General features: G+C 35.0%; 1 protein-coding gene and 1 pseudogene across 2 annotated transcripts in view; one reads left to right on the top strand and one right to left on the bottom strand.

The window, feature by feature from the left end:
• Nucleotides 1-323: 323 nt before the first annotated feature.
• LOC127561503 (ornithine decarboxylase-like) lies at nt 324-1,818 on the bottom strand (annotated as a pseudogene).
• Nucleotides 1,819-3,339: 1,521 nt separating this feature from the next.
• The window catches only part of MAP3K7 (mitogen-activated protein kinase kinase kinase 7), a 77,598-nt gene continuing 56,637 nt past the window's right edge, over nt 3,340-24,300 (top strand). For both annotated transcript variants that reach the window (XM_051997405.1, XM_051997404.1), the window contains exon 1: nt 3,340-5,524. In XM_051997405.1, the coding sequence (XP_051853365.1) occupies nt 5,405-5,524 (120 nt within the window). In that variant the 5' untranslated portion in view covers nt 3,340-5,404. The remainder of the gene's footprint in view (nt 5,525-24,300) is intronic.

The following is a 24,300-nucleotide window of genomic DNA, read 5'->3' as shown; positions in this document are numbered from 1 at the left end:
TTGTTTCTTTTTTTTAATAGCTTTTAATTTATGAGTTATATGCATGGGTAATTTTACAGCACTGACAATTACCAAATCTTTTGTTCCAATTTTTCCCCTCCTTCCCCCCACCCCCTCTCCTAGATGGCTGTCTTTGTTTCTATTCACATGCTCCCGAAGAGAGCTAAAGAAAAAACAAAACAAAACAGGCTGACTGTATCCACTACAACTTTTTGTTACATAATCTCACTTGTGCCCTCATTGAAGCAAGGCAATCCTTATCAATTCACTATCTTACTCATCACTACAGCTTTTCCAGGTCTTTTAACATACTTCCTTAAACTTCAAACAATCTTTATGTCTTTAAAACCAGAAGAAACATCACCAATATCAAGAATATACATGTTGAAACCAAATTCCACCCCCCATGTCAAAGATACATTGAGCGTCAGAAACTGCTTGGACAAAGGTTTTCTGAATTAGTATAAGCACATCCTTTGTGGAAACTGACTCCAACAACATCAATATTCAATTCATTTGCTCTCTCAAGGAATAGCCTACTAATTTTGAGCGGCATCAAATTTAATGTTTAGATGACAGAAAGTCACTAATGACAATTCTCAAAGCCAACGTTGCCTTTGGATGCACTCTGGCAATTTTCATTAGCTCTACCTCACTATCAAGTGTCATCACTTGTACTTCATTGTTGGCAGCATACTTAATTTGTGATACATTTACATGGATTTTCACAGAGTATCCTTTCTGGAGCACCCTAAAACTCTGAACTAATTGTATTTCAGTCTTGCTAGCACAGTCAAATTCTATTCCTAGAGGAGCAAGTATTTTCAATAGAATTCTACTTCAGCCATCACATTTAATAGAATTAAAAAAATTTATTCAAGAAAGCACTTTGTACCATCTCAAATGTTTGTTTAGGACATCACCAAGGTCAATGACATAAAAGGCATTTTTATGATCACAAGGAGAGACTCCACTAATTTTCTGGTCAAGATTATCCTTAGCAATAAAGCCTTCATCAAGGAAATTGAAGTCAAAGTTATCATTGTTAAAGCTGCCTATGGTTTCTTGGTGTTCCTCTAAAGAATAACAAAATAGAAAATTAAAAGATGGAATTGGAAGACAAGCTATTTCCAGCTTCGAACTGAAAGTGGTTCTCCAAGAAGACAAAATACTGTTAAATACAAGGCTATGATTGTGCTGTGGTCCAACTATTGCACTGGAAATTCTCTTAAAGGGCATGGATGGAGTGAGCAGATCCAACAATCTCTTCATTTCATCTCTTAAGACTGTGAACTTCTTAAGAGAAGGGACTGGGTTTTTTTGTTTGTTTCTTTGCTTGTTTGTCTTGATTTCGATTTTTTGTTTTTCTTTGTAATCTCAGTGGCTAATTCAGTGCTTTCCATAGAGCAGGCGATTAATAAATGGTAGCTGAGACACTATTACAGCTTTTTTAGTGTGTCTCATATTCCTTGATGAGATTCTAAGTCTAATTAGTTAGGGACTATATCTTATTTTAATCTTTGTTTATCTTCCAAGGTTTAGCACAATGAGTAAAACCTTAACACAAGCTTGCTGTAGAAGCTGAGGGACACCCACTGTTAATAGACATAATTGACTAAAGATCTCGCAAATGGGACCAAGGAGTAGAACTAACATTGCCATGACAATTTAGAGAAAAAATATCCAAGAGTGAAATGAGATCAATAAGGATCCATGTCATCCTTACAGAAAGATCAAGAAGGACGAACATTGAGAAATGCCATTAAATTTAACCACTGAGAGATCATTAGTTACTTTGGAGAAAACAGTTTTGGTTGCACTGAGGATGGAAGTCAAACTGCAGTTAAGAATAGGATGAGAAGAAGAGGAAGTAGAGATTGCCCCCCTTCCTCCCCAAAAATGAAAGCTATATAGGATGATAGTTAGTGAGGACAGACAGATCAAGTAAGATTATTCTGGGATTGGGAATAACATGGGCATGTTTGGAGTCAGTAAGGAAGCAACCAGTAATAGGAAGTGACTAAATATTAATGTAAATCCATGAAAAATAAGCAAAATATTATTTAAAATTTGGGGGACAGGGATTGAGGATCAGGAAAAGTTTTTTGGAATAAATAGATAATGAACTAAGACTTAAAGGACTAAAAAGATTTTAATGCATTTCAGATAATTGAGCACACAGAGATGAAAAACTACAAGACTTTCATGGAAGATAAAATGGAGCAGTTTGGCAGCAGCATTGAGCACAAAAGGGAAGCAATGAAAAAAATGGTGGAATGGCAAGGTCAAACCAGATTGAAAAGGTCCTTGAATATGAAGAGCAAGAATCATAGGGAAGTTTGATATAGAGAACATGAAATGAAACATGTCCTGTCAATTCTGGGCCATAGAAGAAAAGAGACAAAAGAAAATGGAAGTTGAATTATAAAATAAGCAGTTATGGGGCTTTTTAAAAATTATATAGCATGTAGCTTTTAGCTACTTGAGTTTTAAGAGAAGAAAAAAACTAAAAGTCCCAAGTTAAAGGCCTTTCCTCAATCCTCACTGCTTTCTAAGCACTATGAAAGCAGAATACAAGCTCCTAGCCAATTCTATCAAAATAAGTTTTGTTTGTCCAAGAATCACCTTTGCTAAGTGTGCTATGAAAGCATCTGCTATACCAATGTTATTATATGATCAAATGTATCAGATTAAGCATCATAATTTTTAAAAATTAAAATGTTTTTAGATGTCAGGTGTATATAGTTTTGTGATGTTAGATATTGGCAGGAACCCAAGAAAGGATTTAGTCTAACCCCAATTACTTTTTACAGATGATGACCCTGAAATAGAGAAATTAAGTGAGTTATCCAAAGAGCACATAAGAAATACCTAGAATTACCTAGCAGTTTACATATTGTTGCAGTCCAAATCATCTGACACAAAATCCAAAACTCTTTGCAATACTCAAAGCTATTTCCAGTGCTAACTCAATCATTTGCTAACTGTGTGAGCCTGGGCAAGTTATTTAAGCCTCTCTATGCACTAGGTTTAATTGTGAAAGTTAGGGCTAACACTACTTGTTTTATCTGCCTCATTTATTTGATTATGCCAAGGAAAATTGGTCAGACCTGAAATTGCCTCCCCAGAAAATAAGCAGAGGAATTGAGATATTCTAATTTGTAGGACACGGAAAAATCTAAAGCTTCTTTACTGATGTCCTAAAGACATTCTAAACTACATACTCCAAACCAGAATTCATTATCTTTTCCCCAGTCTACCAGATTCACCCAGTCTACCAGATTCACAACCTTAGTGTCATCCTGTACACAATACTCTCACTCTCCTGTGTGTCTCCTGTGTCCAATCACCATCCAATTTAAGCCTTCATTACCTACCTAATTGGTCTTCCTCTTCCTATCTTATTTTTTCCCCTCAACTCCAAACTCTACTCATCTGCCAAAAGGATTTTCCTAAAGTATAAGTATGCCATATCACCTCCCTGACCATTCAATAAATTCCAGTGGCTTCTTATTAGCTTTTTTTTTTAAGAGAAGAGAAAGAGCAATAAAATTTATTCACAACCTGGCTCTTCTCCTACCTTTCCAATCTTCCTAATCTCCTCACTTTAGATACTGCTTATACTAATCTACTTGCTGTCCTCCACATCCGTGCCTCAGATCTAAACACCTTCTCTCCTCACCTTTGCCTCCTAGAACACCCAGCTTCTTTCAACCCTCAGCCTAATCTTGCCCTTTTTTGGATCATTTTTGGTTATCTCAGTCGCTAGATCTTTCTTTTTTTTTTTTAACCTTCCAATCTGATTGTGTGTATTGTGTATACCTATTTATTTACATGCCTCTTTATTAGAACGTAAGCTTAAGGGCAGGTAGTTTTTGCTGTACTTCATATCTCCAGCTCCTGGCACAGTGTCTGATACCTGGTAAGCCTAATACTATTTATTAGTTTACCTTTACAAGTTTACCTTGTGCCAAGCGCTTTACAAGTATTCTCATTTGATACTCACTACAAAGAAATTTGATGTATTTCTATTATCTCCATTTTACAGAGGAGTTACGCGAGGCAAACAAAAACAGATAATTTGCCCAAGGCCACACTGCTAATGTCCGTGATTAGATTTGAATTCAGGTTTTCCTTGGTTCCGGGAAGTGGTGCAGAGGATCCAACATAGAACATAGATTTAGGAAAACCAGCTAAGATCTGTGTTCTCGGACATTTATAGCTGTGTGACTTTAGGCAACTTAACCCTATTTCCTCATCTGTAAAATGAACTGAAGAAGGAAGTGGCAAGCCACAAGTATCTTTGCCAAGAAATCCCCAAATGGGGTCAGGAGGAGTCAAAAACAACTGAACAGCTAGCTTCTTGGCTTCAGGCACTACCACACAGCAGATAATTCCAGGGACTGACTGGTTTCTCTTGAGACAGGATCACTCAAAACTGATAACCATTTGAGAAAATATTGTTGCTGGCAGTGAAGGAGCCTGAAGCCCCCACTCCACTAGCCCTTTATTGACTCCTTGGGCACAGAAGCACTAGCATAATCTTACTTTGCATTAGACTGAGGGGCAGATGTTCAATAAAAAAAAAAAAGTCACAGTCATTAAATGGAGGAACCACATTCTGTGCTGTCAGGAGCCGCAGCTCGAATTTCGGTGGAAGGTCAAGGCGGGACATGCATGTTTATGATGATGAGTCCAGCAATCCGCAGTGGGGAGGAAAGATGCCTTCCTCCAGGAGCTCAGCTTCCTACCCTCCGCCGCCGCCCCCTACCCACACAGGGTGCTCAAGGGGCGGGGTTAAGAAATTTCTTCCCAAATTAGGGAGCGAAAAAGAGAGGTAGTCCGTTCAACTAAGAACCGTCAGGCTCCGCTACTCAAGACTTTTCCGCTTTGTCCAGGAAAATACACCACGACTGTTCTCCAGTGGAAGTGCCAGCCAAGAGCAGCGTATCGATTCGCGCTTTTTATTCTGTCCGGCAACCCAGCTCTCGCGGGATCTCCCAACTAGAGAGGTGGACAACCCAACACTAATATTGCTTGTTCTGAAGGTCAGATTAGAAGTGCCTAGCTCTGTCCGAGACTTTCTTTTCTTTTTATTGCCCCTAGGACATAAGGCGCCGGGACCTAGGAGCAAAATCCAACCAATTCGCGGCTGCCCCTTCTTCCGGTTTCAGAGCGGAACCGGAAGACCAGGAGGCGGGTCCTCTCTTCCCCGACCGGAAAACGCAGTAGAGCCTGAGCCGGGACACGGCCTCGGCCGCTACCCCAGCCACGGCTCCCCGGGCTCCCGGGTCCCCGGACTGTCGCTGTCCGGGCTGAAGGTCGGTCCGGACGACGGCGGACGCAGATCTCTGGAGTGTCGGGGAGGCCTCCTGACGGGGCCCCCTGGCTGCCGAGAGGGATCATGTCTACTGCCTCGGCTGCTTCCTCCTCCTCCTCCTCTTCGGCGGGTGAGATGATCGAGACCCCTTCGCAGGTCCTCAACTTCGAAGAAATCGACTATAAGGAGATCGAGGTTGAAGAGGTGAGTGCCGAACTCTTTGTCCTTACATGCCTGCCATAGACAGGACTTCTTGGATCTAGCCGGACTCGGCAGTCTGAAACTGGAGTTGTAGGAGAGGGACCGGTGAGGTGGCGGGCGGGGAGGGGAGTTTTCGGCCATTGGGTCTTCACCGCTTTCCTTTGCTTCGGGAAGACACTGCCCTTTTCCGTTCCCTGAATAAGTTTGGTCACAGTATCTCATTGCTTTATATAGTGATATTAGGGAATATTAGCGTCCATAATCGGCTTTCTTGAACAAAACTTCGTTTTCTTCTCTATAAAGAATTTCTCAAAGGACGGTGGTCAGACGATTCCTATGGTTTCTGGCCGTTTCCCAGTTCTGCAGTTTCCTCAGACCCAATTCTAGGAAAGATCCAATTTAAACTTTTAAGGCAGTATTCGTACAGCAAAAGGAACCAATTTAAATCGGATGATTTCGAGCTGAAAAGGACCTTGCGTTTGTCTAATCCAAACTTTACATGATGTGGAAACTGAGGCCCAAAGAAACGTTCAGTGACTTTCCCAGAGTCATACCAGCAATATATAGAAATAGCAATATTGCCAAGGGTTTGCACCAAACTTCTCTTTGACTGAAGATCTGAGAAAAAAGGCTAGAAGTAAACAATTAGTTAGTATTCTAGATTGTCAGACTGAAGGAACCTTAAAGCCCATCTCATTTAAGCCTGTTATTTTATGGAACTTATTTCAAGGGAGAACTTGAGCAACGATGAACTGAGAAGATAAATGATGGGAGATAATGCAGATGTAGAGTCAATATAGTGTAGAATGTTGATTTACTTACTTCGAGAAGGAGAAGGAAGAATTAAAAATGAGTGAGGTTACCAACAGAGAAGTGATGCCTTTGATAGAAAACTTGGGTAGGAGAGGAGAGGAATTGGGAATTGGACTTTATTTAAAACTACATTTGTTACAAAGTGAACTTTTAAATTAACTCTCCAACTATATTTGAAGTGTTTACACATTATTTGGCTGAGAAGTAATTTAGTCTTTCTGAGGTTCTTTCCAGCTCTGTAAAAGCTGTAAGAAGATTAAACTACAGAGATTCAAAAATCCCTCTGATTAGGCACTTTGGTTTTACATTAATCATGTTGACTACACTTCACAAATGAATCTATTCTGTAAGGTGAGGTTTTGTTCTCTTAAATCAAACTATGATCCTTCATGGTTTAATATATAAAGGAAAAGAGCACAAAGTTATGCAAAGATGCTACATCATTTAGATCCGATCCCTCTTCCTCCCCAAAGAGCTAAGTTATTAGGAAACCTGAATTCATCTCTTAGTCACAATTCTCCTTAATTTTTTTCTTCCAGAGTGTAATAAAGTTGATTCTTACTTTTTGTGTAGCTAAGTGACATATGTGATTGACATTTTAACATATGTTAAATAAATGCTGTTTAGAAGAGAAGTAAAAACTGATGTATATTTTGTCTACCTATGTTCATTAGTAGAGATTTTCCCCCCCTTGCCAGAAGATCCTCACAGTTCTGAAAATAGTAGGTTCAGAGCAAAACAACAAATTATGTGTTAAGAAAAAATTAAAAAAGAAATCTCTTGAAAGTTTTAAGGAGATTGACATGTGTCAATTCAACAGCTCCAAAAAAAATTTTTTTAGACAGAGTACTGTTCTTGAAAAGAGTACTAACTCTAAAGTTAGAGAATCTACCCTGGTGTCAATTCCTTTTTCCATGTGCGTGAACTTAGGACAAGTCTATTAATCTTCCTGAACCTCAGTTTCTTCATCTATAAAATAAATGTATTGAGGTAGGAGGCCTCTGATGTCCCTTTACAACTCTTAGGTATGTGATCATATGATTTTCCTGTCTTAAAAATATTTTAAAGAACCACATTTCTAGAGCTAACATGTTTCCAATTCTTAAATTACATACTCAACTTTTTAATTTTACAATACTTATTCTTAGTAGTATTGTGTAGTTAGCAACAGTATGTACCAATGTTTATATTATATATGAAAGAATATTTTTTCCATTTTGTTCATGTGAATAACTTATTGAGGACGCCATGTCTCTCACATATAACAAAACTGATCAGATTGTTATTTGCCAGAGGTCATAAGACCAGAAAGAATCTTATTTTGTGAACAAAGCATAATAAAAATGTTATAATTCATGTTGATTGGTAAAACTCAGAGAAACCTTAAGAAGAAATAGTGCAATTTCATCGTTATTTCTTTTTTTTTTTTTAATTCATTGTTATTTTAAAGGATTTTTTAAAAATAAAAATCTATCTTTTTACCTCATTGGGGCTCACATTCTTACACTTTTGAGAAAAATGATTATGCTTCATATATAAAAATTATAACTTTTTTTTTTTTTAACCACTGATGTGTTATGTCTATGGATCAGGGCTTGTGTAAATGTCATAGTTAGTAAAGTAGTAGAACTAGAATTTGTACTCAGATCTTAAGACTATAAAATCTTGTATTCTATTCTCATTATAGAATTTGTAATGAGACTTCCATAGAAAGGGGAAACATTCACAGACTGTTTTTTCTATGAGTTATGTAATTTCTACTTTGTGTGCACAAGATTATATTAGAATTAAAATACTTGGTTTGATAAAGAAGTTACATTCTAGTTGAAGAAATAAAACACATACTTGAGGAACAGTTGCTGGAGCTGTGCAGAACAAAGCCTCACAAAATCTTAAGAATTGAAAGAGATTATCTATTTAACTCATAACTGATTGGAATCCCCTATACCATATGACCATCCATTGTCTGCTTGAGGACTCTGCAAAAACTTTGTGAATTCCTATTACCCTAGTCAAATCTGTGACATGTCAGTCCAAAAAGCTTTCAGGTCCTTAGAAAGCTATCATGCCCTTCCTTTGTCTTATCTCAGTGATTGACTGCAAGTGCATATAATGTAAACCAGTCATTTCTATGTTGAGTGGATTCCTCATCATAATTCATCAAAGATTATATGCATGGAGTTTTGAATTGGATTTTGAAGAAAGTGATGAAAAAGAATATGAAAGTCGTTCCATGTGTAAAGAAGTTGAGGGGGTATGCTGGAAGACAGTAGATGAATTTAACTAAAACAGAAGTAGACATCAACAGACAGGACCAAGTGTTGGAGAACCTTTAATAATTTAGAATTTCTGAGTTTTGAAGCTTCCTATATTGAAACCAAAGTGTGATACTTAAGTGTTGAGTAGAATTTATGAATAGATACCTACCTTACATACTCTTAGAGGAGTTTAGTTTCTGAACTACAGGGACTATTTAAAGTAATTTCAATTTATAAAACAGCTCTAGAATATGGATCCTGAAGATAGCATGCCAAAGTTATACTGTACAAAGTCTGACACTTATATTAGTATCTTAATACTTTAGGAAGGGTCAGTAGAAGAATTTCCAAGTAAAGTAATGTATAGTGATTTTTTTTTGGTCATATATTTTGTAATTTGTTAAAATAAAATTTACAGCCAGAGGGGCTTTAAATTGGTAACTGTTGATTTCATGTGGGATTATAGGTAGTCTTGACAGTAATATTAATTTGGTTTTCTTAAGAAATTATGAAATAATTTTGAAAAAGTTATCCCCTCCCCCCAAAAAAGCAGGTATTTATGTAATATTTACTTAGTTTTAAGAGAGTACATAGATTTGTCTTTGTACTAATTTAAATACTACATATAATAACATGTGGATCAAAAGTCTTATGTATAATGACATATGTGATAAAAGTTCTACTGAAAAATTCAAAGATTAGTACAAAGTTTCACATTTGTAATAACTGAGCTATCTTGTCAGCAGATGGCAGTTCCACTCTGCCATATGTTTATTAATAGATTTTGAAGTTCTGAAATAGTTGGAGGCCCCTAGTCTTGAACTAATAAGTGTAATATCTTTGCTGCTGGTTCTTATTCCAGATTTCTAGCCATAGAGATAGTTAATCAAATAGCCAGTATGCCCATTCATATACTGTACAAATCTGGACCAAACAAAACTAAAAGCTCTTGTCACTAACTGCCAAATATATATTGTTTTTCTGTAATTAAGAAGTACTTGACAAACAGTGGCAAATTTCAGGCAATAGTCTTTGAAATTTGTACTTAAAAATAAGATGGTATATATTTTTAAATTATTCCTCTAACTTGGAATGTTTTTTACACTAGAGAGAGTAAATTTATTTCAAATTTTGCATTGTGTGCCTTTTATTTTGTGCTACTATCTACACAGAACTATGCACATTCTGGCTATCTGTGATAGTATTTTGTGGTGTTATTTTGTTTGTTCAAGCATGTATAATTAAAGTGAATCAAGAACTTGATTTATCTCAAAGAACAGGGAATCTTTTGGGGGAAAGTAAATATATGTTTCAGATTTTTTGTGATGATGATGAATGAATATTCAAACTAAGCATTCAAATTAACTCCTGCCAGAGAGGATTTATAAAAATAATGTGTGTCAAATGTGCTCAGTTCTTTAAGTATGAAATTCAGAATCCCTTTTTTAACACAAATTTATACTTGGGCTGGAAAGTAATCATTTACCCCTTGTCAAGATTTTTGTTGTTTTAATCAGTTGTCAGTAAAGTCTCAGTTTGACATTTTAAGGCATTATGTTCTAACAGACTATGACATTAGAAAGAAAATCAGTATGGTCATCTGGTTTTATATTTGGCTGCGTTATTTACAAGACTGGTACAAACTGTCCACCGTGTCTTTTGGGGAAATAAATGGCATACAGAGTCTAAAAATGCTAATTCTTGTTATATTTCCCCCCTCTCCAAATTGCTCTTTGAAATACTTTCCTAAATTAATTTCTCCTACACTAATCCAACATCTTTTACTAGATTACATGTCATACATCTACATTGGTGTTTGAATTAGTTCTAAATCCTGACTCTTAACACTTAATAATCTTATGCCTGTGGATTCACATCACTTAACTACTGTGAACCTCAGTTTCATTATTTATAATATATAACACTTGTATTATTTTTCACAGGATAGTTATCAAGAAAATATGCCAGTGTTTTTTTCAATGATTTTGTTGATGACAAAGCAATTCAAAATGTTAAAACAAATTATTTTCTTCAGCTGTTTTTCCACTCTCCCAGCAAAATCACACTTAAGAGTTATTCACTAAAGCTGCCTTGTATCCAGCCATAACTAATACTCTACTATAATAGATTTATCCAGAGATGCTATATCCCTTCCACCTTCTTATGTGTATTATCCCTAACAAAAATGTCATCTATAGTCATTCTCTCTGTTAATGTGCCCATTGCTCCTTGTTCTGGTTTCCAAGGCCAAACAAACCAAATTCCTTCTTCTGTGTAACAGTCCTTCACAAATTTAAAAACGACTGCCATGTCCCTGTCTCTCTAGGATAAACATCCTCATTTCCTTCAGTTGATTCTCATACTATGTAATACCCTGGGCCTTTACCGTCCTGGGCAATGCCTTCTTGATGTCCTCTCTCGGTGTTCTCTTTAAAATTTGATACCCAAGATAGAGTACTATACTATCACCTTCTCTATTGTAGACACTTTGTCTTTTTGTTTTTTAGTGAAATTAAATATGTCATTTACTAATTATGAGGTTACATATATAATACACAACTGAGCTTGCAGACATATAAAAACCCTAGGTCTTAAAAAAAAAAACAACAACAACTTATCGGTGCTTTTTCTTTTCATATCACTGTTATGTCTAGATATATAAGAAAAATGGTTCAGCAAAGACAATTGATATGTATATGATAACATATACAACATTCTGTTCTCATAATCCCCAATTTTTTCCCAGAATTCCAGATCTGAAAAGGGACTATTTTTCTTATATCTTTGCAATTTAGTACTTATTGTGTCTAGCACATACTAAGTGCTTAATAAAGCAGTTAGATAGCAAGATAGATAAAGTACTGGAACTGGAAACAGGAAAAACTGAATTTATATCCTCTCTCTATCATCAATTAGCTGTGTGATCCTGGACAAGTCATTTAACCTGATTGCCTCAGTTTCTTTGTCTGCAAAATGGATCGCATCTGCCTCATAGGCTTGTTGTTAGGATGAAGTGAGTTTTTAAAAAGTGCTTTTTGCTGCGAACCTTAAAGTTAGATACGTGTGCGTGTGTGTGTGTGTGTGTGTGTGTGTGTGCGCGCACGCGCACTGGCTATAATGATGTATACTTTGTTGATTGAATGATCTAGCTATGTACTCAAGACTAGATAAGGAAATTATTCCAGGGCATTTATACTTTTGGAGAGGCTGACTGAAATAATGAAAACAATGATATTTGGAATTAGAAGATTGGATTTGAAGCTTGACTCAGAACTGTTACACTTTTTAGGCTTTATATAAACATAATTTGTTAATAGCTCCAGTTCAGTAAGCTCCATGTGGGCAAGGACCTTATATCTTTCTATACCTAGCACAGTGTGTACTGTGATTATGTGATTTGCTCAGGGTTACACAGCTAATAAGTGCCTAAGGTTGGATTTGAACTCAGGTCTTTTTTTTTTTTTTTTTTAAAATAACTTTTTATTGATAGAACCCATGCCAGGGTAGTTTTTTACAGCATTATCCCTTGCATTCACTTCTGTTCTGATTTTTCCCCTCCCTCCTTCCACTCCCTCCCCTAGATGGCAAGCAGTCCTTTACATGTTGAATAGGTTACAGTATATCCTAGATACAATTTATGTGTGCAGAACCGAACAGTTTTCTTGTTGCACAGGGAGAATTGAATTCAGAAGGTATAAATAACCCGGGAAGAAAAACAAAAATGCAAGCAGTTTATATTCATTTCCCAGTGTTCTTTCTTTGGGTGTAGCTGCTTCTGTCCATCTTTGATCAATTGAAACTGAATTAGCTCTCTTTATCGAAGAAATCCACTTCCATCAGAATACATCCTCAAATAGTATCGTTGTTGAGGTATATAATGATCTCCTGGTTCTGCTCATTTCACTTAGCATCAGTTCATGTAAGTCTCGCCAGTCCTCTCTGTATTCATCCCACTGGTCATTCCTTACAGAACAATAATATTCCATAACATTCATATACCACAATTTACTCAGCCATTCTCCAATTGATGGGCAGCCATTCATTTTCCAGCTTCTAGCCACTACAAACAGGGCTGCCACAAACATTTTGGCACATACAGATCCCTTTCCCTTCTTTAGTATCTCTTTGGGGTATAAGCCCAGTAGAAACACTGCTGGATCAAAGGGTATGCACAGTTTGATAACTTTTTGAGCATAGTTCCAAATTGCTTTCCAGAATGGCTGGATGTGCTCACAATTCCACCAACAATGTATCCGTGTCCCTGGTTTCCCACATCCCCTCCAACATTCCACATTATCTTTCCCTGTCACTCTAGCCAATCTGACAGGTGTGTAGTGGTATCTCAGAGTTGTCTTAATTTGCATTTCTCTGATTAATAATGATTTGGAGCATATTTTCATATGTCTATAAATAGTTTCCATTTCTTCGTCTAAGAATTGTCTGTTCATATCCTTTGACCATTTATCAATTGGAGAATGATTTGGTTTCTTATAAATTAGAGTCCATTCTCTATATATTTTGGAAATGAGGCCTTTATCAGAACCTTTGATTGTAAAAATGTTTTCCCAGTTTATTGTTTCCCTTCTAATCTTGTCTGCATTTGTTTTGTTTGTACAAAAACTTTTCAATTTGATATAATCAAAATTTTCTATTTTGTGGTCAATAGTGATCTCTAGTTCTTCTTTGGTCATAAATTCCTCCCTCTTCCACAGGTCTGAGAGGTAAACTATCCTGTGCTCTTCCAATTTATTTATAATCTCATTCTTTATGCCTAGGTCATGAACCCATTTTGACCTTATCTTGGTGTACGGTGTTAAGTGTGGGTCAATGCCTAGTTTCTGCCATACTAATTTCCATTTTTCCCAGCAATTTTTGTCAAATAATGCGTTCTTATCCCAGAAACTTGGGTGAACTCAGGTCTTTCTGATTATGGAGCCAGCGTTCTACCCACTGTGCCACCTAGCTATCTTGCTACTTAATAATTTGCTCAATTTTACTGATAAGGAAACAACTACTTCTTGAAGTATGCTAGTATTATAGTGAAATCAATATTTTAGTAATGAATTGACAATTATGACTATGTAACGTAAGTAGCTTATTAATAGAACAACTTCAAGAGCAAGTTAGAATCTGGCAGTCTGTTGAAATAAACAGAAATAGAAGAATGATGTGAATGTGGAGTGCTTTTCTGTGAAAAATAAATTACTAGAAAATTAAAAGCTAAGTATATACCAAAGAACACTTCATTAGAGTTACAATACAAACACAAGAATTTCAACAACATTTATTAGCATATATTCTTATCAGGTACTGTGCAAGGCAAGGAGTATGCAAAAACAAAATGAAAAACAATCTTTGTCCTTGTAGTACCTTATTATCCTACTGGGTGCACTAGCCTGACCAAGAACTAATATGCACATGTACGTCTATAATACCAAATAAGAGGAACAGAAGGAGCTAATAAGCCTGGATTTATCAGAACACTGATAAATTAAATCATCTGCAAGAGGAAATGGACTTCTCTGAGAATCTTATCATGTACATATCAAAGTTGCCATTTTCTCTTGTGAGACTACCAGCTTTTGGCATTCCCATAATAGCCTGTCTGTCTAATATCAATCTAAAAATGACTGCTTGCATATTTATAAATGTCTTTAGGAGTATATGTGCATGAGTATATGATGAATGAAACATATTCTTGCTTAATTAATAATTATTTGAAAATCAGAATTCTTTATCCTTTGGTGATTTTTAATTACTTTGGGAGTAGGGGAAAGGAGAAGAAGAAGATTGCCTATTTAGCAAAGTTTTTCATCAATTCAACAAATAAATACATGCATATATGAAAAAAGGAAGGGAGAGAGAGAGAAGAGAACAGAAGAAGCATATGTCACTGTGCTGAGTACCAAAGAAGATAGATACAAAGGTAAATAAGACAAATTCTCTTCTCTGAAGGATCATCAGTGGGTTATAAATTTAAATCTAGAAAGGACTTTAAAAATCATCTTCAGTCCATCAGAAAGCATAAAAATACCAGACCCTGCACAAGGTAGTGGAGAAACAAAGACAAAGCTGCAACAGCCATTGCCTTAAGAAGATTATGTTCTATTGGAGAAAATAGTGTATACATAAATAAGAATAAACAAAACAGTTTGGGAGAATGTATAGGGGAGAGGTACAATTGTCTTGCCCAAAGTCACAGAGGTAGAAGAGAAAAGGAAGATTCAGGCTTTAAACTCAGGTCTTCCGACTTCAAATTAATGCTTTTTCTCCTCATAACACAACATTACTTCCCTTAGTGTCACATCTTAGTAACCAACTTTAGGCATTTTAATTCATTTGCATTAACCAATGAGCAAGTCTTAGAAAATTCCTTTTCTTTTCCATTAATTTTTGTCAAAATATGTATCTTTATTTCAAACTTTTCATTGTGGATATGTTTATTCATTTATAGATATAAATACTTATTGGAGGATAAAATAGCAAGTTAGGGCTTTTTTCTCAAATTTTCCTCTTGTAGTCAACACTAGTGGTACTACAGTGTTTAATTACTTTTTTAAGTAGTTATGATTTCGCCACTCTCAAAAAAAAAAAAAAAAAGCAGTTGTATATATAAATGTAGCCATTGATCCACTTGCCTTTATTTATTTATTTTTTTTTTGGTGCATGTGACTGAAATTTTCAAAAATTCATGAAATCTATCTTTTGGCATATCCTCACATGCATGTAAACAAGCAGTTAGACTTAAATCAATAAGACAGATAAACTATATTCTTTAAGGGATCTATTATTGTAATTGCTTACACTAATAATTCACTATCTCAAAATTGACAAAATGACATGAGAACTAATTATATTAAATATATTTCCTTTGTTTGACATATTATTTTAAGTCCCATAAATCTTACTAGTATGACCAGCTTCTAACTAGTAGGAGGGGGAAATAATCACTCCTGATGTTATCAGAATTAACCCACTTGAAAACCATACAGACAAGCTCTGCAAGTATTTAAATCAAATTCAGTGGTTTATGATAAATATGATTAAATTGATGTGATCAGTCCCTCCAGCATACCAAATAGTAATCCCTCCATGCCCTAATAGAAATCCTTAATAAATTGTTGGGGGAAAAAATTCAATCTTTTTTTTTTTTTTAATCTCTCTGAATTTTATCTAGATTTGTTTTCAGAAAGTATACTCAAAGCCATTGCAACTTTGTAGAATCCAGCAGGCCTTGCATCTCTGACATAGCTTTTAAAAACCTAGGTTCACTATTATACTATGATGATGAATCAGCAAAATATATGTGACTTTTTTGTTGGTAATGCTGTTAAGAAAGATTATCTCAGTGATTTAGTGTAGACTCAGGTTGGGAAAAAAATTGTATGTTTAATATGCTTATTAAATATGATACATATATTTAAGATGCTTTATTCTTTTCAACATATCCTTCCTTATCTTTAATTATTAAAAAACATTAAAATTCTTATTTAATGTCAATTTATTCTTCAGCAAACATTTTGTGAAGTGGATATGAAAAAAAAAAATCTTTAAATTTGTATAGTTACTGTGTAGCTGGTATGTACCCACCAGGTAAGGAAGAAACATAGCAGAGAAATCGATCTCTTTCCTTGGAATATTCAGTCTAATTAGGGGAACCAAATGTGCCACTTAAATTAAGTAGGGAATAAAATAAATGTGTGATAATATGATCCAGAAGATATGAACTTGTAAAAATAAGAGTGTAACTGATAAAACAGGATGGTGAGAGAAGTTTCTTACAAAAAGTAAGGATCTCTTTTGTCTTATATATCCCAAGAAGCATGATCCAACAAAGAAGGGTATTTCATACCAGAGATCAGTATGAGAAACAGCAAGAAAATTGGACTAAAAGACTCTTGGAAAACAGAAAGGAAACAGTCTAACAGGGAAATAACTAGAGATTAGGTAGAGGAATGTTGTTGGGGGAGGAGTAGAGGGTTGGTTAGTTGATGAAGGACTTTGAATGCTTGGTTGAAGAATTTAGATTTGATCCAGTAGACAGGAGCCACTGTATGTTCTTGAAAGAGGGCATGATGTCATTCAACAGTTTATGAAAGATGATCCCAGAGTTATATGCTAAATGAACTGAAGAGAGGAAAATGGAGAAAGGAAGGCCAATAAAAGGTTTTTATTTCTTATATAACATTTTATTTTAGGTATAGTTAGAAATATTATTTTGGATTTTAACAATATGACATTTAAATTCTGTGTTATTGATCAAAGTGTGAACTTTATCAACTGACAAATATTTCTTAGATACAGAGGCATAACAGATTCAATTCTAGATATCCTCACTATACAGATTTTTCTAATATTTAAAGATAAACTCCCATCTATAAAAATCAGGTTTTTTTTTTTTTCCTTATCAAATTGAAAGCTGTTCTTCTAACAAAATATTTAACTTTAAGATCTCCAAATTGGAATTTTCTCTAGTGATGAACTTCTTTCCTCCTGTATGTAATTTGGTTCGCAGGATAGAAGCCTTAAAATCTTTAAACTTTCCATGACTTAATTGTGAGTACCAGAATCTCAAAGAACTCCTTAATGCATGGAATGAAATAAAATCGACCTTTTTACTTACAATCTTTTATAGCACTATAATTTCATCTATAAAGACCGCTTTATTATTGTGAATTACAGTGACTTCCCTTTCCTCCACCTTATAGACAAATAAAGAATTAAGCAAAATAAATCAATATATAGTCCACATTTGACAGTGAATGTTTTATTCTTCACCTACAATCCATTGTTTCTCTGCTAAGAGAAAGGAGACATGTTTCTCTGTCAGTCCTTTGAAGTCAAATAATTAGTCACTGCATTGATCAGTGTATTGATGTCTGCCATTGTTATTTTGTTTCATGATATTATGGTTCTGTAAATTGTTGTAGTTCTGCTTACTTTGTCTTTTTTTCATCGTAAGCTACCATTTTTTTTAGGTATCCCTCAATTGATTGGTAGCCAATTTGCTTCCATTTCAAAGATGCCACTGTAAATCTTTTTGTATGTATGTAACTTTTCCCTTAATTTTTAGTCTCCTTGTAGTTTTTCCTTAATAGTGGTGTCACTGAGTCAGAGTATAAAAAGTCAAGTAATTTCTCTAGAATAATTCCTAATTGTTTCCCAGAAGAGTTGGATAGTTTATAAATTGATCAACTCTCCTTTAATGTCTGTCTTCCCACAGACCCTCTAACATTTCCATTTTCATATCTGATAGTTGTGAAGTAAAATTTCAGCCATATTCATTTACTTTATTATTCTTAAGTAATTTGAAGGATGCTGTTATGTTGTTAAGTTTTCATTTCCTTTTTAGAACTAATATCCTTAAACCACTTTGCTATTGGAGAGTGGCTTTTATTTTATTAGATCTCTATTAAAATAAAGGATCATTAAAATCTAATATATCCTTTCACAAGAAATTGAGCAAAATTTGATGAATTATAAAAACCTGAGTACAAATTCAATTTTTTGTTGACCTTAAACTATTTCCAGGTACTACTTCATTGACTTTTCTTTTCAAAGGAAGAAAAATTTTGATACCCCTTGTGTCTCCCATTCACAGCTATATTACCTATATATTTGGAGGGAGGAATCTAATTGCCTTCTGACTCTTTTTATCTGAGATCATCCTATTCTACTGACTGTCCTGAGTTTCCTCCTGTATTGGTTGAAATCACTTATTGAACACCAAAACCTCCAATATGCTTTCTTATGAGTAAACAGATGGAAAAGGGGAAACCATATTCAGATTGATTCACTGTAATTCTCTTTCAGTCAGAGAGAACTTAATTGCCTTCTATACCACTTTTGTTTTGTTCTTCCCTCTTTTTAACAGTTTTCAGTTAATGCAGCTAGCTGATTTCCAGGTTTCTCTTCTATTTTCTACCGCCTGGCTTTCTGCCACACAAATGACTGGTTTATAATTACAAATAGCTCTTATCCATGCACAAACACACACATTTGTACACTGTAACGTTTAAATATTACCTGGTTTGTAGTTTTTGTTTTTGTTTTTTATCACTGTTTAAATTTAATTGCTATTTTCTCTTCACTACTTGACACTCATAGGGTTACATATCACATTTTTAAAGCATATATGCCTGTAAAAGTAGAATGTATGTCATCTGTATATATATTTTTACGATGGTGTTTAATTTAAAAACAAAAGCAAAAAAAATATGATCTAGAAATCTTTTATACAAATATCCCTAGATACTTTTACCAGAATGAAAAAAGCTTAATTGTGACATTCCTCCCACATTTTACCAAAGTGCAATTGGGGGTAACTTTTAAAAATTAAAATAGCTATAGAAACATTTGGGAAATTAGTCTGTTTTAGAAACATTTTACCTAAACAGGCCAAAGATTTCAATTCCAGAATAAATGCATTTCTGTTATGTTATGAAGATCTTTTTCTTGTGGACTTATAAAAAATACAGTTATATCATATAACTGTTGGAGACTTTTTCATAGAACCACAGAATTTCTTATTTGGGAGGAATCCTAATGCCAACTAATCTTACCTGTATCCAAAGAACAGTTTCTGCTGTGATACACAGAAAAACTATTCATTTGCTTGATGACCTCTGATGACATAGAATTTCTCTACTTATCAAAGCAGTACCTTCAACTTTTGAGGAGCTTTAATTATTAAGACTTGTTTTCCATATATTGGACCCAAATTTGCTTCTCTCTCCGTTTTACCAAAAGCTGGTTCCATTGTGATCCTGGGGTGGGGGGGGATGGGGGAGGAGAATCATTTTCTTCAATTGTAAAAATAGGGATGATATAGCATCATTTTTTCAAAGTTGTTGTGAAGATAGAATGAAATATTTGTAAAGTGGGAGCTCAGTGCCTAGCATATAACAGGCACTTACTTAGTTCTTGTTTCCTTCCTTATTTCCCTTCCAAGCAATTTCATTACCATTTCATGGTAGATCATGAAGCATTCTTGGAGAAGCCATAGCAGTTCTTTGCAATGTTTGTTTTGGTTTGGTTTTGGATATTCATATTGATTAGTCATTTTGTTATTATAGCTTTTTATTTACAAGATATATGCATGGTAATTTTTCAGCATTGATAGTTGCAAAACCTTTTGTTCCAATTTTTCCCCTCCTTTTCCCCACCCTTTTCCCCAAATGAAAGGTAGACCAATACATGTTAAATATGTTAAATACAATATATGTATACATGTCCATATAGTTATTTCGATGCACAAAAAGAATCGGACTTTGAAATAGTGAACAATTAACCTGTAAAAGAAATCAAAAATGCAGGCGAACAAAAATAGAGGAATTGGGGATTCTATGTGGTGGTTCACACTCATTTCCATGAGTTGTTTAGCTGGGCATAGCTGGTTCAATTCATTACTGCTCTATTGAAACTGATTTGTTTCCCACGTCCATCAGAATTCATTATCATATAGTGTTGTTGTTGAAATATCTAATGATCTCCCGGTCCTGCTCATTTCATTCAACATCAGTTCGTGTATGTCTCTCCAGGCTTTTCTGAAATCATCCTGCTGGTCATTTCTTACAGAACAATAATATTCCATAACATTCATATACCACAATTTATTCAGCCATTCTCCAGTTGAGGGGTATCCACTCAGTTTCTAGTTTCTGGACCCAAAAAGAGGGCTGCCACAAACATTTTTGCACATACAGGTCCCTTTCCTTTCTTTAAGATCTCTTTGGGATATAAGCCTAGTAATAATAATGCTGGATCAAAGGGTATGCACAGTTTGATAACTTTTTGAGCATAGTTCCTAATCACTTTCCAGAATGGCTGGATGTGTTCACAAATCCACAAGCATTGTATCAGTGTTCCAATTTTCCCACATCCCCTCCAACATTCCGTATTATCTTTCCCTGTCATTCTGGCCAATCTGACAGGTGTTTAGTGATATCTCAGAGTTGTCTTAATTTGCATTTCTCTGATTAATAATGGATTAGTCTTTCTATAATTTTCCCAATAATAGAAGTCAAGGTCACTGGCCTATAGTTTACAAATTTCATTTTCTTTTTTACCTGAAAATCATGTATTCTGCCCTTTTCCTGTCCTCTCTCATTGTCCACAACCTTTAACTGTCACTTGCATTAGTTTAGCAATCATACCCAAAAGTTGTTTAAGTACCTAATTCATATATGCCAGGTTATTTTACTTCATCAAGAGGTATCAAGTGCTCTCTTATTGTTTCTTCACTTATTTTGAGAATCCACTCCTTGTTAGTCATTTTTGTTCTGTTTTTCCAATTGAAAGGATATTCTCTTTGTCAGAGAAAAGAAGCAAACAGAAAATACAAGTTTCTGACATTTAAGGGAGGAAGAGAGTTTAGAAGTCATCCTAACCAACCACCTCCTTTTGCAAAGGAGGAAATTGAGGACTAGGAAGATTATGTGACTTACTCAGGATCCCACAAGTAAGCAGCGATTTAAATGCCAAAAATTTCTGAGAAGAGATTCTTCATGTGGTTTTATTCTTATATCCTTCATAATTGAATACACCTAGGAATTCATAGTAACCAAGTACTTGTATACTTGTGTACAAGTTCTTGTTGAGCATTTACTTTCTTCCTGAAAGAAACTATATTATACAGATAGTTTGTATCACTCCAATCCTTCTCTAGTTCTTCCTATGAGTTTGCTTGTATTTGTATTCCCTACCCTTAATGCAGTATTTAGTGGATACTGCATAATAGCATTTAAAAACATTTTTTTTCATTCATTCTTCTGCTCTCCATTATAGTTTTTTATTTACAAGATATATGCATGGTAATTTTTCAGCATTGATAGTTGCAAAACCTTTTGTTCCAATTTGTACACAAGTACTGGAACCCCAGTACTCTATCCACTGAACCACCTACCTTCGTTGCATCAGATATTAATCACCTTCAAAGTGATTCTTACTGTCTAATGAAACAATATGATAACAATATTTTTATGTTATTATAATTATAATATAACAATTATATTATTAACATAATATATCACATATACATGTATTAGTGAGATTTTTAACAAAGGTTTTTATGCCAGTCTAAGTGGTTAAGATACCCAGGATGGCTCTGGGGAAGAGAGAGTGTTTGAGCTGGGCTTCAGTGGAGAGAAATAAATTTTTGCCCAGTGACCGACCATTCACTTCTCTCCATTGAAGTCCAACTAAAATGTTATCTCCTTCACAGAGCTTTTCCTGATATCTTAACCACTTAGACATTGGCCTTGGAATTAATCTTCTCATTCCTTGTTGATTATAATCTCCTTAAGGAGAAATTTGATATCTTAATTGTTTTTGTAGCTAAGATGGGATATTTTATAAGTGTGGGAAAATATTGAATATAGACAGATAGCTTATCCTTATCCATTTTATTTTTGCTTTTTAACAGTTTTGATTTCTGTAATCACATTTTCTGGCATCTCCAAATTTGGAGAATATATTCTATTTGAACTCTTTAGTTTCTTCCTATAAATTGATTCACTCTTCTGAATGAAGAGTGAGTATCATTTTATTTATTGTCATTGACTCCTTGTTTTACTTTAGTAGTCTATTGAAGCTTATGGATCCATTCCTAGAATAATATTTTAAATGCATAAAATTAAAAGATGGTATTACAAAGAAAACTAATTTAGTTGAAATATGGTTGGATTGTTGATGTTTTTAAATTTATAGAACCTGGGTTAAGAAACAATAAAAAAAAAGATATTAAATAAAAACACTTAAAGGTTTTATATATTAGACTTCAAAATGTATCTACCTATGAGAATTTTTTGTCTGCCTATCATCTAAGTAGTTCTATCTACTATAATAAAGACTAATTTGTTTACTTTCAGCAAAACTTTCGATTTGTGCCTTTAATGACAATTTAGACTCAACTTCCAGTTGTGCTAATATAGCAAAATGTTATTCAGAAGGATCAGGAATTGTTTGCTTGGCTGGGGAGTTCATTTTATGTTTTTGAGTTTGTTGTAAAAACAAGTTTCTTATGTCCAAAGGAATGTCAAACTGTGCATTCCCTTTGATCCAGCAGTGTTTCTACTGGGCTTGTATTCCAAAGAGATAATAAAGGAGGGAAAGCGGCCCACATGTGTAAAAAATGTTTGTGGCAGTCCTTTTTAAAGTGGCAAGAAACTGAGCGGATGCCCTTGAGTTGGAGAATGGCTGAACAAGTTATGATATATGAATGTTATGGAACATTATTGTTCTATAAGAAATGATCAGCAGGATAATTTCAGAGAGGCCTGGAAAGATTTGCATGAACTGATGCCAGGTGAAATGAGCAAAAACAGGAGATCATTATATATAGCAACAGCAAGATTATACAATGATCAATTTTGATGGACATGGCTCTTGTCAAAAATGAGGTGATTCAGACCAGTTCCAATGATCTTGTGATGAAGAAAGCCATTTGCACCTAGAGAGAGAACAGTGAGAATTGAATGTGAATAACAGTATAGTATTTTCACTCTTTTTGTTGTTGTTTGCTTGCATTTTGTTTTCCTTCTCATTCCTTTTCCATTTGGATCTTGTGATGACCGCATTAGCACCCTAGATACCCTTAGAATCAGCCCAAGTCAGGTTAAACAAAAGTCCTTAGTCTTTATTCTTGGTCTTTAGGGGTAGGATTGAATTGGATGGAAGCAGAATCTCCTCAACCTTCTTTCTTCATCTCCCACCCAGAGAGTGACCCTGGCTAGTCTTACTCCACCCCCTAGTCCCTTCTACAATTCCCTGTATATCGAGCCAGCACAGGATAGTGAGAAGGGCCATTCCCCAAGCACATGCCCATAGAGTATTGTCCAATTACCAAATTAGCCCTAAATGCTTGAACCAACCTCACTGCAACGACTACTGATTTTTATTGTGCAGCATGATATTTATGGAAATATTTATAGAGGAATCGCATATGTTTAATATATATGGGATCACTTGCCAACTAGGGAAGGGGTAAAGGGAAAGAAGGAAGAGAAAAAATTAGGGTTTGTAGGGGTGAATGTCAAAAATTATTCATTTATATATTTTGAAAATAAAAGGCTATAATTAAAAAATAAAAACATAATTCCTAATTTTTAAATTAAACAATTATATTACTCCCCTATTTCATTTACCTGTTAAGGGTACCATTATCTTTTTAGTATCCTGTTAAGGAACAGGTCAATTCTCCAAGAGCTTCCATAGCTGTGAATCATAACATCTGAAGGAATTGCAAGGCAGCCTTTGCTGACACAGGTGTTGCAGACTAGGAATGAGATAAATTGAAGGCAGAGGGAAGAGGAGAGAGGTCAGACAACGCAATGGCCTCTCAGTCAGAGAGGTTAGAGAACAGCAACTTCCTCTCAGTCACCTCATATTATCCTCTTAGAAGAGGAGATCCATTCTTCAGGTCTGGGTTGGATCTCCAGCAGCCACTATCAGGTAGCTCCTGTGTGTTCCAACAGCTCCCAATAGTACAACAGTATCCCACATTGAAAATCTCAGAATCATCTTTAATACCTTTCTTTCCCCCATTCTCTTTTTTCCAGTAATCCTATAAATTTTACCTTTAAAATATCTCATTGAAATACAAATTAAAACAACTCTGAGGTATTATCTCACATTTATTAGATTAGCTAATATGACAAAAAAAAATTATTGATGTTGGAGGGGATGTGGGAAAACTGGGACACTAATGTA

The sequence above is a fragment of the Antechinus flavipes genome, chromosome 4 (genome assembly GCF_016432865.1).
Source record: "Antechinus flavipes isolate AdamAnt ecotype Samford, QLD, Australia chromosome 4, AdamAnt_v2, whole genome shotgun sequence".
NCBI lineage: Eukaryota > Metazoa > Chordata > Mammalia > Dasyuromorphia > Dasyuridae > Antechinus > Antechinus flavipes.
This window is presented reverse-complemented; position numbering and strand designations above follow the sequence as displayed.